This window comes from Dromaius novaehollandiae, chromosome 15 (assembly GCF_036370855.1).
Source record: "Dromaius novaehollandiae isolate bDroNov1 chromosome 15, bDroNov1.hap1, whole genome shotgun sequence".
Classification (NCBI taxonomy): domain Eukaryota; kingdom Metazoa; phylum Chordata; class Aves; order Casuariiformes; family Dromaiidae; genus Dromaius; species Dromaius novaehollandiae.
Genome location: NC_088112.1, coordinates 4210862 through 4226115, shown reverse-complemented (window position 1 = coordinate 4226115; position 15254 = coordinate 4210862). Strand labels below are relative to the sequence as shown.

Below are 15254 nucleotides of genomic sequence, written 5' to 3'. Positions count from 1 at the left end.
CCGCTCCTTCCAGCACCTTCTGGCGCGGCGCTCGCCGTCCCCAGCACGCGTCCCGCCGCCGGCGGGCAGCAGGCCTCACCGCTGCTCCGGGCCGGGCTGGGCCCTCCCCTGCCCCTGGGCGCGCTCGGGGCACCACGCGGCTACGTCGTTCGCGATCGCAGCCTTTAGCCGCAAGCAAACACCCAGCCCGCGCCCGGCGCTGCCCCGCCACCATTTTGTGAGCGCCGCAGCCCCCTGCGCGGCGCCGCCGCGCTCCCGAGCCCCCACGCGGCGCGGCGGGAACGCGCGCTGGCGGCGGCGGCTGCGCAGTGGCGCGGCGGCGGCGGCGGGGAGGGGCGGGGCGCGGCGCGGTGCTCTCGCGAGAGCGCGCGGGCTATATCTGGGAGGGGGCGGGCGCGGGGCTTCCTTTAGTGCGCGTCTGCCCGCAGCGCCGCATCCCGCCCCTCGCCTCCCGCACCAGCAGGCCCGAGAAGATGGAGGACAGCGCCATGGACATGGAGAGCATGGGCCCCCTGCGCCCCCAGACCTTTCTCTTCGGTAACGGCCCCGCGGCGCGCCGCTCCGCCTCCCCTCCGCTGCCCTCTTCGCCCTGCCCCGGGCCCCTGACGGCCGCCATCCGCTCCCTCGGGCCTCCGCGCCGCGCCCGGCTCGAGTGGGCGGCGGCGGCGCGGGGCCGGCGGCGGCGCCGCCCGATGCGGCCCGCGGCCCGGCGGCGGCCTGCTGCGGCCCTCGGCGGAGGCGCGGGGCGGTGGGCGCCCTGCAGGGGAGGGGGGAGGTGACCGTTGGCCGCGCGACCGTTAGCCGCGCGCCGGTGTCCGCTGGCTGCGCGCGGACGTCCGTTAGCCCCGCGGGCGCGCCCCCGCGCGCGCTCCCCGTGGCGCGCGCCCCACGTGGCGGGCCGCTCGCACGTGGCGGCGGCCTGGCGGGGGCCGCCTTTTGTTCCCCTGCCTCGCCGCGCCTCCGTCGCCTGCCCGGCCCGGCCGCCGGCTCGCCCGCCGGGCCGCCGCGCGTTCCTAGGGATGCGGGCGCGTTGCGTGCGCCCGGCGCGGAGCCGGCGGGCGGCCCGAGCACATGGCAGCGCGGCGGGAGGTGGAGCACGTGGAGGGCGGCGGGGCGGGGGCGCGCCTCGCCTGCTGCCGGCCCGAGGGGCGCCCGGCCCGCCGGCCCCGCGGCTCCCGGTAGGTGGCAAATGGCCGGTGGCTGCGCGGGCAGCGCGCAGGGCTCTGGAAGTTGCTGGTTTCATAGCGGATGGACTTGCATGAAGCGTAATGGCTGACGCCGTGGGTAGGAGCTGCATGGTAGGCGGTCGGCTGGGGACTTGCCCGGGATTTTCCCCTCCCCGCGCGTTTCTCCTCAGTCTCCTTGTGCACATGTAATACAGTTGGTTTTCAACGGCAGTGCAGCGCCATAAAGTAGAAGGTGTTAAACTTCAAAGTAACAAGTGGCTAGCAAATACTTGTTCCTAAATGCAAGTTTGCTTACAACTTAATGATCTTTTCACAGGCTGTGAGCTTAAAGCAGACAAGGAGTATCAGTTCAAGGTAGATGATGAAGAAAATGAACATCAGTTGTCTTTGAGAACGGCAAGTACTATTTGTTTTTTAAGTTGCAAGTTTTAAATTTGTTCTTTAAGTAGCGATATGCTAAATTATGAGAAGTGAGCTTTTGTGATATGTAAACTTATTCTCTCAACATCTGTTCCTTCTGCTGGCATTTCCAAGTGCTTCGTGTCAATTAGCTTTTCTTATTAGGAACCGAGCACCCCATTTTAGCTGGAAAATTCTTCACTGTTGTTTCATGGTTTATAGCAAGTGACGCAAGGTTTTAAAAAAGATGTGAAAAAAAATTCACAATAGGTCAATAAAAGTTTACTAAAAGAAATAAAAGATAGGCATATATATTCTGTTATCTCTAATGCAATGGTTTAGATGCTACCGGAGCACAAGGGGGGATTGGATTTGCATTATTCACAGATGGGTGCAGACTTGGGAAACTTTATTTTGAAAACTTTTTCTGTATCTTCCCCAAGCATTATAATTCCAATGTTCCTTTCCCCATAGGCAGCTAATGCTGCATGTAAGTTGGGGGGTTGGCGGCTTATATTCTGATTCATTTTTGGTAGTGTTGAGCTCTTTTAAGGATGTTGTGGAAAATGCCTTCTTTCATTCACACATTTCATCTGATAAAGCAGCTGCTCACTGAACAGGATATACTCCTAGAAATCAAGATCTGCATGTTGAGAGTTTTAAATATCTGTTTAGTTCTTTCTGCTGTCTCAGAAAGAAAGACATTGCATGTCTGTGCTGTGGACTAAGCATGTGACCTCTGTTTTGGTTAGCACAAACATAATATGACACAACTCAGGCAAGAGATTTAAATATTGTCATGTCTGTGTACTTTAGTCTAGCATTTAATAGCACGTTTCTTCAAATGTAGAGGGATACCTTGGTGGTACTTCTTAAATAAGTGAGTTTTAGAATTCTGGATTGCTTTCTACGGGAGTCCAGGATAATAATGGCTGTCCAAGTTAAAACTCATTCAAAGTAATACATACACTTATGACATTAAATATTGTGGTATTTTGTGAAGAAAATGCAGTCCAGGCTTGATAACTACTTTGTACTTAACTAGGGGCCTTTTAGAATTTCTCTTGAGGGAAGAACATACTAAAGTACGGATAGGGAAGCTCATGTGGATTGTTCTCATATCTGCATGTTTGTAGTGTGCATGAAATGAGCCACTAAATGATGCTTGAGTTGTGTGGCTTTATCCAAAGTTCCTGGTTTTGGAAAATCACCAACAGCATCTCTTCTGATTGCTGTGACCCCTTCATGGAGGATGAGACAAATTGATGGACCTGCAGCACTAGTACTTAGTTTTTAAGGTTGTGGAGGGGGGGAGGAGGGGGTCTGATTCAGAAAACTGCGTTTTAAAGTGAAAGGAAGATAATTTGTACAAGAGACAAGAAGGTTGAAATAATATGTGACAAACTAGGAATATCTGAAAGGCTTGGAGGGTTAAATGGCATAGCTAGAAACAAGGAAAAGTCGCCTTGGCAAGCAGAGCAAGGACTTTTTGGAAGATCAAGTGTGAAGCTCGTGAATGCTTGGTGACTGTGCTCTGTGAACCTGATAAAACTAGATGAATAAGGATGCTAACTGGCATGTCAGTTAAGATGCAAGTGTGGTGGGGGCTTGGTATGAGATGCAGAAAAGATGGGATAAAGGATAAAAGTGAAAGAGGAGGAGGATTGATGCATGTAGAGGTAGAAAGTGGCATGTGAGGGTTTTCTTGAATGCTTGGTCTTAAACAATGACATCTGCAAACATAGAGGAGATTGTCTCCATTTCATTACCTATTTGTTGCTAATATGGTGTTCACTTTCAGTATAAAAGTTAAAGCACATGAATGGATACTTGCTAGACACTTTGCATTGGTCATTAATAAGTAAATAGTATGTATTGCTCAAGATGTGGTGTGAGTGACAGGAGTAACTCGGGGGTGAGGGGAAGTGCCCTTGGACGGAATTCTTGTCCTGGTGGATAGTCCCAGGAGCTAAGTGTATTGTTGCTGACCCATTTGAGAGATAAGAGTAGCAATTTCACTCTTACTCTTTCAATTTGCAGTAAAAAAATTTTCCAAGAGTAGGAAATCCTATATCCTCTTTCACAGTGTGCAGTTGGATATGTCTTGTCCAGGTCACTAAAGCTTGCCTAAAACTCAGCCCTTAGGCAGAGAATGGAAACTTGATATCTATGCTGCTCTCTGCCTGAAGTGTTTACACCCACATCTCCCATGGAGGGTGGGAAGCTTCCCTTTCAGGGACCTTGGAAAAGGAAATGGCGATCCTTGCTTGCTTGTCTCAGGAATATCTGTAGTACTTTAAGAAAGGAACTCTTGGCCTTCCGATCTCTTGTGTGTAAGCCTGACTCAGATGCCAGTGCTTTACAGAACCGGAATTTCAGGCCTGCCTCATGTCGGTCATTCACTTTGCTCCCTGCAGCTAGGATTTTTGAATCTCAGGAAGTGCCTGACTTTCTGTCACTTACCGCAGAAGACTCAGGCTTAAATTATGGCACTGAAGGCTTACATTATGGCACTGAACTCAGCAGCCGTAAGACTCCACTGCTCATTGAAGATGAGTCCAAGTAAACAAGAAGTCTGTAGTTTAAGTGATGTATTGAAGCAATTGGCAGATGAAACATGGCAGGAAGGGGAAAGACTAAGGTTGTGATTCTGTAGTGCTGATGGCAGTTGTTTCCCTTCCTCTAGCCATGTATCTGTGCTGTTTCCCTTGGAGTGGCTCTGGTGCTGCTTGGACTTGTCACTGACCCTCTTTGATGCAAAAGCCAGTAGAAAATTGTTTACTTTGTTTTGATGGAGTAGTGTAGTGAAATGTCTAAGTCAAATCTTTTAAATGCCAGCGTTATGGGAAGAGGGATATTGGCTGGTGGGGGGTGTAGCTGAGCCATTAGCAGCCAGAAATACAGACTGCCATGTTAACAGGTGTAGAGCAATGAATGTATTTTAAGACTTCAGCATATTTGAAAAGTGTCTCAGTTGTGCTCTGTTGCTTACTTTACAGGTTACTTTGGGGGCTGGAGCCAAAGATGAGTTACATGTCGTAGAAGCAGAAGCACTGGACTATGAAGGCAACCCTATTAAAGTAATACTGGCATCGCTGAAGATGTCAGTGCAGCCTACGGTAAGAACATGTACTTGAAAAAGTCTAGTGTCAGTTGGGTCTCACGTCAGGAAAAACAGGTTAGAAAAGCTTGTGGCTGAGTAAATTGCATTGAAACTGCATGCTTCTCAATGAGAGAGACATGTCAATATTGGCAGGGGTAGCAAATGCAAGTAAGAGCTGGATACAAATACTTTTTTTGCACTCAGTTGACTTATTTTAGTAGTCAGTGGAGACAATCTGGAATTTGGTTCAAGTTATGCTTTTTTTATGGATGGTATGTATTATACATTGTCATCTCTGTGTACAGATGTATGCATTTGCAAGCAGGTGCATCTATAGCCTGTGTTGCTTGCTTTGAGCCTGATGTGAGAAAATCTAGTTCCATTCTCAGATCCCAAGCTCTCAAGAGATTGTAAAGATGACTGCCACCTTCGCTTGAGTTAAGGTCACCCTAGCATTCATTCCTGCCATTGGGAGTGTAACTAAAGAATTTCCTGGTTTGACTTGATGGAAGTGTAAGGTACAGTGGATGTTGCTCAAATTGCGTTGCTACTGGGGCGTGTAGAAACCTAGGTTGGTCCAGCATATTACAATATGCCATGAGTGTAGTAGAAGACCACTGTCGTGGCTCTTTGATAAGCCTGAATGGACTTGACAGATGTTTCTGGAATATTCTGTTAGACTGAAGCTGCTTGTAATTGCATTAGCCCTGGAATTGCCAAATGTTGGTGCCCTTGGTTTTGTTTGAATGGATTGTTAAGCACACCTTCCCCTTAATATGTCCTTAATGTTTTTTCCTCAGGTTTCATTAGGTGGCTTTGAGATTACACCACCAGTGGTCTTGAGGTTGAAATGTGGTTCAGGGCCTGTTTATGTCAGCGGTCAGCATCTTGTAGGTATGTATTATATCTATTTACTGTTTTTTTGATGTAAGTTCATTGATTTGCAAAGTAAAACACCTTTTCAATGTCCCTAGAATAAACATGCATATTACAGCTGGTAAAACACTGTTTGGCATGCTTAAGGTGTCAGTGTTGGAAATGTCCCACACTCTAGTGCCTGGAACCCTGTGGGGCAGAACCGTGTGATCTCACTACCTGTCAGCATGAGCAGAACTTCTTAAATGATGTATCCAGTAACATGAGCAATGCTTTCTCTAATATTGGTCTCCTGAATTTTTAATTGCCTGTAGTGAGGGACATGAGATACCTGGAGGGCAAGGGAGTTCAGAGAAATGCTTATATACTTTCTTGTCCCTTGTTTTATAGGAGGAAGCGGAATTTTGACAATTTCTAATTTCTAATTCTAACTTCTCTCCTTAAAAGTGGGTGTTAATCTCCCCAGCTATGAGCAGAAGACTGCCTGTGAAATACTTGTTTTTTTTCCTAAAGGCTAAAGCCAGGACTAGAATCTTTATCTGTATGTAGAGTTGCTTTTGAAATGGCCTTTTCTGTTTAGACGTTCTTAAGCATGTCTCCTTTAAAATGGAGAAAATTTGGTTCTTGTCTTTCCGTGGCTGCTTCTCTGAGAGGGATGTTACAGTCAGCGTATGGGTGGTTATTCATCCCTTGTGGATTTAGGCTTTGTAGCATCTGCATAAAGTCAACTAGAAAACCACCTGACCTCAGTGGTCAAATTGCTAATAGGAGACTCTTGCATACTTGAATTCCAGCAATTCAGAGGGACCTTACCTTTTCATCTCTGGGTGATACTCTTCTGTGTCTGTCCTTTAGTAGTATCTTTACTAGTATCTTGTTTTCACTACTGTTAAGTGAATTTTTGGTATGTTCTCTTCATTTTACCAGCATTAGAGGAAGAACCAGAATCAGATGATGAGGAAGATGATACAAAAATTGTGAACACTTCAACAAAGAGACCAGCAAGTGGAGGAGGAGCTAAAACACCACAGGTATACTTTTTTAATCAGCTCATCTGCATTTTTCTTTTACATTGATTTGGTATTAATGCTGTTTAGGAGTAAGCAGTTACATGGCTTGCAGTGGCTTAGATATAAGACTGAATGTGTGCAGATTTTGATAGCTACTTGTGAGAGTCTGAGTGCTGACTGAAGCATTGCGGTAGAAGGAAAGGTTCATTTGCTGAGGGCACTGTAAGTGGGTTAGGAGCTGTTGACTTGGTAGCTGTTGGTGGAGTCTTAACTGTGGAGCACTGATACGGAGTTCCTGATAATACGGGGTGGATCCCAGCTATCTATCTTTCAGGTTTATATTTTGGAAAACATTAGGATATTTGTGTATACAATCTGACCTGTTAGATTAGTGTTTCTTTAGTATTAGGCTTAGTTGTAGAAGCTGGTAAATGTGGCTTTTCTATACCAGGTGAAATCTTAGTATTGACAAACTTAATTTTCTAGTCTCGTGTGTATGCAGAGGGGGCATTATGTCTTGCCCGGCTTTCTTGTTACTTCAGATATGCCAAGCCACAGTCACTTCTTGTGTATTTGTCAATTGATCGAGTGTTAATTTGGCCTTTGCTCAAAAGGCAGAGGAAATAAAGTAAATTGGACAAATCTACACAACAATGGTGACCAGTAAACTGTGTGATTTCTTTTTTATTTTAGCTGTATTGAGACCATCTTGTATTTATGCCCCAAATATTTTGGGTCAAGGTTGCTGTGTACTAGCAAAGCGGTATTGACACTTAACCAGACTCAATTTCTTTTTATTAGAAAAAAGCAAAATTGTCAGAAGATGATGAAGATGATGATGATGATGAGGATGATGATGATGAGTATGTATTTTTGTTTTGTTGGTGTTTTGAAATACCATTGCAGGGATAATTGTTTCAGAATATGAATTATGTATGACATAACTGGGTATTATGCCGGGAAATTCCTTAGCTGCAAAAGTGCAGAATTAGCTCAAATGTATCTCCACACTATAAGCTAAATTGTAACTTTAAAAAATGAGTGTTTTTCAAATATCTCACATTGGGTTAGAAGACTTAGTTTCATGTAGTTCAGTAAGTTTAAATAAACTTAGAATTTCTTTAGTTCTGTTTGTATCAAGCTAAAGTTTCTAAATGCAGTATTTTAAGTCCTAAGATGCATGCTTTCGGTATTAAAATAGAAGGGAGCACATTTTACTACTTTGCTAGTAAGGAGGGGGATTTGACCTATAATTAGCTTGCCATGCATTAAATCAATCTAGAAGGCAGAGTTGGAGAGCTTGCTTGCTTCCTTCACTAATAAGAATTCTTATTGAAAAAGCAAGATGAATTCTTAGGTGTAGCCAATTATCTTATTCACTATAAATCTTGAGCTATGGTGAGTGACTGCCTTTTAATTATAGTGATGAGGATGACTTGGATGAAGATGAGGAAGAAATGAAAACGCCAATAAAGAAAGTAAGTGGCCTATATGTTTAATGTTCGAACTTAGACATCATTGTGACACCCTTCATTCGATCCATGAAGAGTTAGTCTGTTTAATGAACTTGAAAGGTGGTGTGATAAAACAGTGGGTAAACTTACTACCTGTAGCTCAATTTGTCCAGGCAGGAGTAAGTGCTAGCACCTTCAATTGTTTAATTGCTTGAGAGTGATCTTTTTAAGGTAAGACCCTTAGGTGGGGGGGCTGAGTTTGCAAAAGTGAGATACGGGTTTAGGTTTGCGCTCCTGAGTTTATTGCAGAGCAGAAACTAGTTGAAGTCTCCTTCTCTTTGTGCAGTGTCTTTTATAGTGGGATGGATAGCTTGAGATTGTGTAAGGGGAGATGGTAATCAGGCAGATGGTTCTTTGTATTAATAATGCTAATGACTACAAGCACTGCTATTTGGATTTTGTGAATGGGATGTTTTTGTTTAGTTTATATAAAGGGAATTGTAATAGGACTTTAGAACACTTCAGTGTCTGTATGCATTGAGAGCATATTTATTTCAGTACAGAGTGGGGGTGGCCAGGTGGTCCCTTACTATCTGGGTATATGTATGTGTGATAGACTGGTATGGTTTCATGTTTGGATGTTGGACAGTAAGCAAAATCCTGTTCCGATAAGTAAGATGTTAATTGTTTTCCCTGTTGATGAATCTTTGTACTGTTGAAGGCTTTTAGCAACATCACTTTCATTGAAAAAGACTTTTGTATGTGAGTCTCTTGGAAAAGGTTCACTTCAGGCAGCCAACATGAAATTACATCAGTGCTGGAGTGCCATCTGGTGGTAAAATAAACTGTAAGACAGTTTGGCAACTGCAGAGATAAAGGAGGCTGTGACTAATCTCTTAAACTTGGTTACATTGGCTTTGATTTATATTTACATATCTGCTGTCTGGAAATGAACACTTAATGTTGTACTCCACTAAAGGCTGTTTTGTCCTGATGCATTTCTGTAGTGCTCAACAGTTTTAAGACCTGTTAAAGATAGTAACACCAACTCCAGATCTCTCACCATGTATTCAAGTGTAGTGCGGTTGAATGAAGTGTTCCTTTGATTTATATAGGAATACAAGAATCCAGTTCTTGACTGTGCATGCAGTGTTGTCCATGCATTTGCCAGACAGTTCTTCTGCAGGAAATGCTAAGAGGAAGTAAAGGTTATGATATTCCAAATAACTAGCACTGAATCAGGTCTTGAACATGCTTTTTGATTAAATGATAGACACATTGGTTTATGCTGCTTTGTTCCAGGTTAAATACATTTGTCATGAGGTCTTCAGTATTATGTTAGTGAACTTCTCATTGATAACAGCTTTTTTTATGGCAAATGAACTTAAGTGCTTTATTTTCAGCCTGCCCGTGAATCTTCAGGAAAAAATATGCAGAAAGCAAAGCAAAATGGAAAAGACTCTAAGCCGTCCACACCAGCATCTAAATCAAAAGTGAGTGAATGCAAATAAATAAAGCTAATGTTAATTCCTGTGTGCAGTATCTTGCATAATGATTAGTATGTTATTTAAAGTTACTGTGAAGTTTTTTTGAATGAGTAGAAAGCATGATCAGAATACTGTCATGTCATTGCTTAATGTTCTCCTGTGATGCTCTGTGGTAATACTCCCTATATTAAATCTTGGCTGTTGTAGTTATATCAGCCATGCTGTCCGTGGTGATCATTAGTGGACCCATTGTTTAAACTGCTAGTCTTCATATTTTTTGCTAGGACAGGAGGATGTTGATTGAACTTGCTGTAGTATGACAGAAGATTGCCACTGACGAGGGAGTCTGATCGTTGCTTCTAGTTATGTTTTTTGCTACCTGCCTTGTCCCAGCACTACTAGTTTTGTGCCGCTATGATGAGACAGATCAGGGAAGTGGTCATTTGAGAACTTAACAATTTTCATGTTGATCTTTGGGCCACACTTCCTTATGCAGCTTCCCCTTGCTGCATGTAGATTAACACACATGCAAGGAAGGCTACATACAGAACTTAGTGTGGGATGGGTGGGAGGATATAATCTCAAAACATGGCTGCAGCTGTGGAACACTCTAAATGACTGATTTGTGCTCTTTTCAGTTTCATTTCTCTTTGGGAAAGAGCTGTGTAAACATCTGCACAGGAACATAAGATACTTGCTATGCTAACCATAGTTGCTAATTCCAATCTTAAATATTGTGCTCCCAGCACAATCCTTATGAAAGACAAGGTCAAGAACACAACTTTAACTTTTGTGACTTTGAAAAGTATCTGATGTATCTGTTGAATAGCTTGCTCCTGTATTAGGTATGAATTCTACTAGGTTTCTAGATTCTTGTTTCTAGAAAACTTGATCTTGCCTACTAAGCAGCTTTGTCTATGAAAGATTCTAACAAAATGTATGGTTGTTTCAGACTCCAGATTCCAAGAAGGAAAAATCTCTAACTCCAAAAACACCCAAAGTCCCTCTGTCATTAGAGGAGATTAAAGCAAAAATGCAGGCGTCCGTAGATAAGGTGAGGTTTTTTTGGAACTTCAGTTTTGTCAGTTTTGATATTTTGTTAATCAGAATTTTGTTGATCAGAAATGGTTACATGTCACTGCTGTCCTATTAGCACTATTACCAGTGTTGAAACTTAGAGAAACACAAACTCTGGGATAAATGGAAGCCACTGTGTTCATGACAAACCAACAAAAGGGTCAAGAGTTAACACCTCAGTGGGAGCTGCTGTGCTGATGTTCCTGGGGATATGTGGCCTTCAGGTTGAACACATTTTCCCATGAACTTTCTCTGAGGTTTGTTTTTGTTCCTCCAGTAGTGGTGATCACTAATTTTTTTAAGCTGTTTCTACTGTGATTTAGAAAAAAGCAACAACAAAACCAGCAACCTTGGGTATAGTGTTTATTCTAGAGGTGTCTAACTAGTATACACACTTTATTTTAGGCAGCTAGACTAAAGCAGAGTTCTTTTCATGCCTGAAATTCCTTGGTCTAAAAGGAGTATGCAACTTGTAAGGCTCTGTAACTTCCAGAAGGGGGAGATAGGTGCTTGTGATATCCATTCATGAATCAGTGAAGTCCTAAAAGCAGTTACTTTTTGAACTGGAGATGGAGATTTGAGGTTAATTTAGTCTTCCTTCAATGGATGTTCCATCTTCTGAAGGTCAGATAATGACCTCTTAGCTTTTGAGTGCTGTCAGCTTTAACTGGCATTTGAGGGTTATATAGTATTCTGCCTAGCTACTGCTTAAGTGTTAAAAATTACATTTTAGTAAAAATGCTTTGTATGAGCTGGTTGGTAATAGAGTGTAGAGGCAGTAGTAATTCTTTCCCCATTAGCCAGGTTTGGATACATGTATGTTAACTAGGGGTGCAGTTTAATAGAGGCACACCTGTACTGCAGAACAACTGGTAATGGGGTGCAGTTTAATAGAGGCACACCTGTACTGCAGAACAACTGGTAATGAGGAGCTGACACTGACACACTCCATGCATTCTGGAATTTTTTGCTAAGTCAAAACTGCTAGTAGATCAGATACCTACCGGTGATTAATAGGAATTCTGGTGACTGAATCAGATTCCTCATTGGAGACTTATTTTTGGATAAATGTAAAGCCTACATTGACAATTTTATGAGGAGCTCTAGGTTTTTGAATTCAGCCTCAGATGGCTGCTTCCCCCTTACACTGGCAGTTAAGTCACCTAAAGAATTAAGAAAGCACAAGACAATCCTAGTATTTCAAGACAGTTCTGTCCTATGAAGGCAAAATATGGCAGAATGGCTCTGAGGATGTATAGTGGATCTGTGGTATACTTCATCAGGATCAAATTGCATATCCCTAAATAAACTGTGAACCTGACAGTGATGGATGGTATCATTCTACTAGGTCAAACTAACCTCTTGGAACAAGTGGATGCTAGGGGTGGTTTTGCATGACTCATGCAGGAGCAGTGATTAGTGTTGCCTCTGCACTGTAAGCAAAAATGGCTTAGTTGTTCATAGTAGGCAGAGATGTCCCTATGGAGGGAATAATGCAGCATACAGACTGGATAATAAGAAATGGCAAATGGCTTCAGTGGGATACACTTTTTGGTTGCTGGAAACTGTTTTTACTGGGAAATGCTGTGTAAGCACAAATATGTAGAAGCAGTAGCAGACAGCTTAATTTAGTGCCATATACAATAGCTCTTTTAGCTGACAGCCTGCAAGTTAACAGCTTAAAAATTCTCCGGCAATTTACATGAGCAAAGTGTGATAATATTAAAATGGAACTCCTGCGTTATGTAGTAAACTGGAGCTGTATCTATAAGCTAATGGAAAAGCATCAGTTCTTGTCAGATTCCAGGAAGAAGACATTGTCAAAATCCAAGCTTTTATGATTGCTGTGTACTTTGATTTCAGATATTCCTAGTGTCTTTGTTTTCATTGAGCATAGGTCCCTTGCGCAATGTGCTGAACAGCAGCCAAGTGTGTTCTATAATTATAGGCTAGATTTTTCAACTGGTGTAACTGAAAAATAATAAATTTCTCATGTGGCATGTGAAAGTCAGTGTCCCTTAACGTGATTCATATTACTTTGACTGGAAAAAGGGGAGACATGTAAAAAGATCAACCTAGATCCATGAGTTATGGAATCTGCTTTGTGCACTTGAGTATGTGCAAAGACATTTTCAGATATATGTGAATGCATGTGTGGAATGGCTCATGAATTTATAGAACTGGTGTACCAAAATGAGCCTTAAAATAGGGAACCATGAGTAGGAGATTAGTTAAATTTTTCTTTAGAGAGCTGAACCAGAAAACCTGACAAGCATATCTGAAGCTACACACTGGTAGGAAAGCCGTAAATATGGAATTAGTGCTAATTTAACTGAATAGCATATGTATGTTGACTGCAAACAAGGTTAAGTGATAAATGCTTACTATTGTGTTTTTGAGCATGAGCAGAGTTGTGTAGGCCCTCACTGGTGTGGTAAATAGCTGCATACTCTAATGGAAGATGTTTAAAATGGTTTGATAGCAGACTGAATGTTGTAAGGTGAGTCCAGTAAAATTCTACTTGTGTTGCAAAATATTTAAGCTTCATAAGTTATTTTATTGGAGTCATTTAATGGCCTACATACACTAAAGTTTGCTTTTTTCAAAATAGGGTTCTTCCCTTCCTAAGCTGGAACCCAAATTTGCCAACTATGTTAAGAATTGTTTCAGGACGGAGGACCAGAAGGTAACTGAATTTATTGGAGCTTGATAAAATCCAAAAAGCATTTATAACCTGACATAGGGATTCTTTTCCACTTCTTAATCTTTACAAGCTTTAGACTGTTTCAAAGGGTTACAAACCACAAACAATACTTCAAATTAAATAAATGGGAACAGTTTTAAGGGTTTAGTTGGCTAAGATGAGAAAGCTAATATTTTATTACATTTTTCCAGCTTTTATATGGTTGGTAAATTATCTCTTGCTTACTAAACCCACAGAATTTTCCTTTTGGCACCATATTGGCTAAGGAAATGAGCTGTGGTTTTCCTTGCTGCTGAATTTGGCCACCTAGGCTAGTCTGCTGTTCAGCCTTCTTTTGTTGGGGAGGGTGTCTGGGAGGGGGAACTGTTTTGCAATTGAAATTATGGCTTTCTTGCTGCTTTTTCTCCCAAAGTCAACTGAACTCTTGTAAGAGGGCAAGCCAAAAGGTGGTATCAGGAAGCAAGTTTTGAATTAGTTATTACTCAACATGTACTAGGTTAAAATATGTCTTAGATTTCCCTATCAAAATTCCTCTAAGTTAGAACTTTCTTCCAGTGACAGAATTCCTTATGCTTTCCTGCTTCCTTCAGTGGTTCAGAGTAAACTTGTCTGATAGACAAATTGATAGGTTCTTGAAAGAATGTTTAAAAGCAGCTAGCCTCAGCTACAGGAGTTGGTCTGACATTAGCCAGGGTAGGCAGAGTTCAGCCAATATTTGCCTAGCTGGTCCACACCCATCCTCTCACTTACCTTCACTGAATTCTTATTATTGTGACTTACTGTGAATAACAGTCTTCTAACAGAAGGACCTAATGTTGTGTTCAACTTCATTTTCTCTGAAAAAGAGTGCATTTTTTATTGTAAGTTAATGTCAATATTTTGTGGAGTAAATGGAGGTAGTAAACTGAAAATAATTAGAAAACTAGATTTCAATTTCTAACTTTTTGTGTACACTTCCAGGTCATTCAAGCTCTCTGGCAGTGGAGACAGACTCTGTAAGAAAAGAAAACAGTTTAAACAGTTCATTAAAATCTGCAGTCTTATTTCTGTAACCATTATTTGGCTGTCCTTTTTACAAATGCTGAAAGAGCTTTCCCTACAGTGTCTGATAAATGTCATCCAGATTACCTTGCCAAGAATGTGTTGTCCAAAATGCCTGTTTAGTTTTTAAAGATGGGACTCCACCCTCAGCTTCATTTTAAATATGTATGGAATGTTTTGATAAGGCATGGTGGTGGTGGTGGTCAGACAAATGGAAATGGTGGGGAGACTAAATGTACGTGGAAAAAATAAAATTTAGTATTTTAATAAAGTACTATCGTTTCTTTTTTATGGGTTGGGGTAGACTGCATACTGAATACAGAAGATAACAGGGCTTGAAAGTTCTCATAGGAACTACCGCTAAGTATTTCAGCTACTCCTCTTTACCAAGTACGCATTAGATAGTCTCATTTATGCTGTCAACTTCAAAGACAACTTTCCTCCAATTACATGAGCTTAACAGCTACTGAACAGATGGTTTGGTGAGAAGACTAAGTGGTAAGCTGGGCTGTGTTCTTGTCTGGAAGTGACCACTAATTATATAATTGCCTAAAACAGCCTTTCCTGCATCTCAGTTTCTGACCCTGCTTGATTGCACTTGGTTTATGGTTTCTCTCTAACAGTTGAATCTGTAGGGCTTGTGACTCCACTTGTAAAATGTAATACTTACGATTTGGGAAATGCTGGCTGTGCTGTTCCCATAAAGGGCTACACTCTCCGAAATTGTGTCACTTAATGAATCTTGTAAGGGTTTTGTGGAGAAGAGTGTTAAGCTCTTTGAACGCTGTAGGGTGTGTCTAGAGTGCTCTTAGACTGAGTGAGATCAATGCCAGTGGATACATTCCTGGGAATGGTGGGAAGCTAGTCCCCAATCTTCCAGGATTGCAAATCCCAAAAGCTCAAATGCGTAGGTCGC

General features: G+C 42.4%; 1 protein-coding gene across 1 annotated transcript; it reads left to right on the top strand.

Moving 5' to 3' along the window:
- The first annotated feature begins 378 nt into the window (after positions 1–378).
- Positions 379–14612, top strand: NPM1 (nucleophosmin 1). The gene is made up of 11 exons (XM_064520823.1): positions 379–537; positions 1504–1583; positions 4586–4705; positions 5490–5583; positions 6493–6596; positions 7377–7438; positions 7999–8053; positions 9433–9522; positions 10469–10570; positions 13205–13279; positions 14258–14612. The coding sequence occupies exons 1-11, from the start codon at positions 474–476 to the stop codon at positions 14294–14296; spliced, it is 885 nt and encodes a 294-aa protein (XP_064376893.1). The 5' UTR covers positions 379–473; the 3' UTR covers positions 14297–14612.
- Positions 14613–15254: the final 642 nt, after the last annotated feature.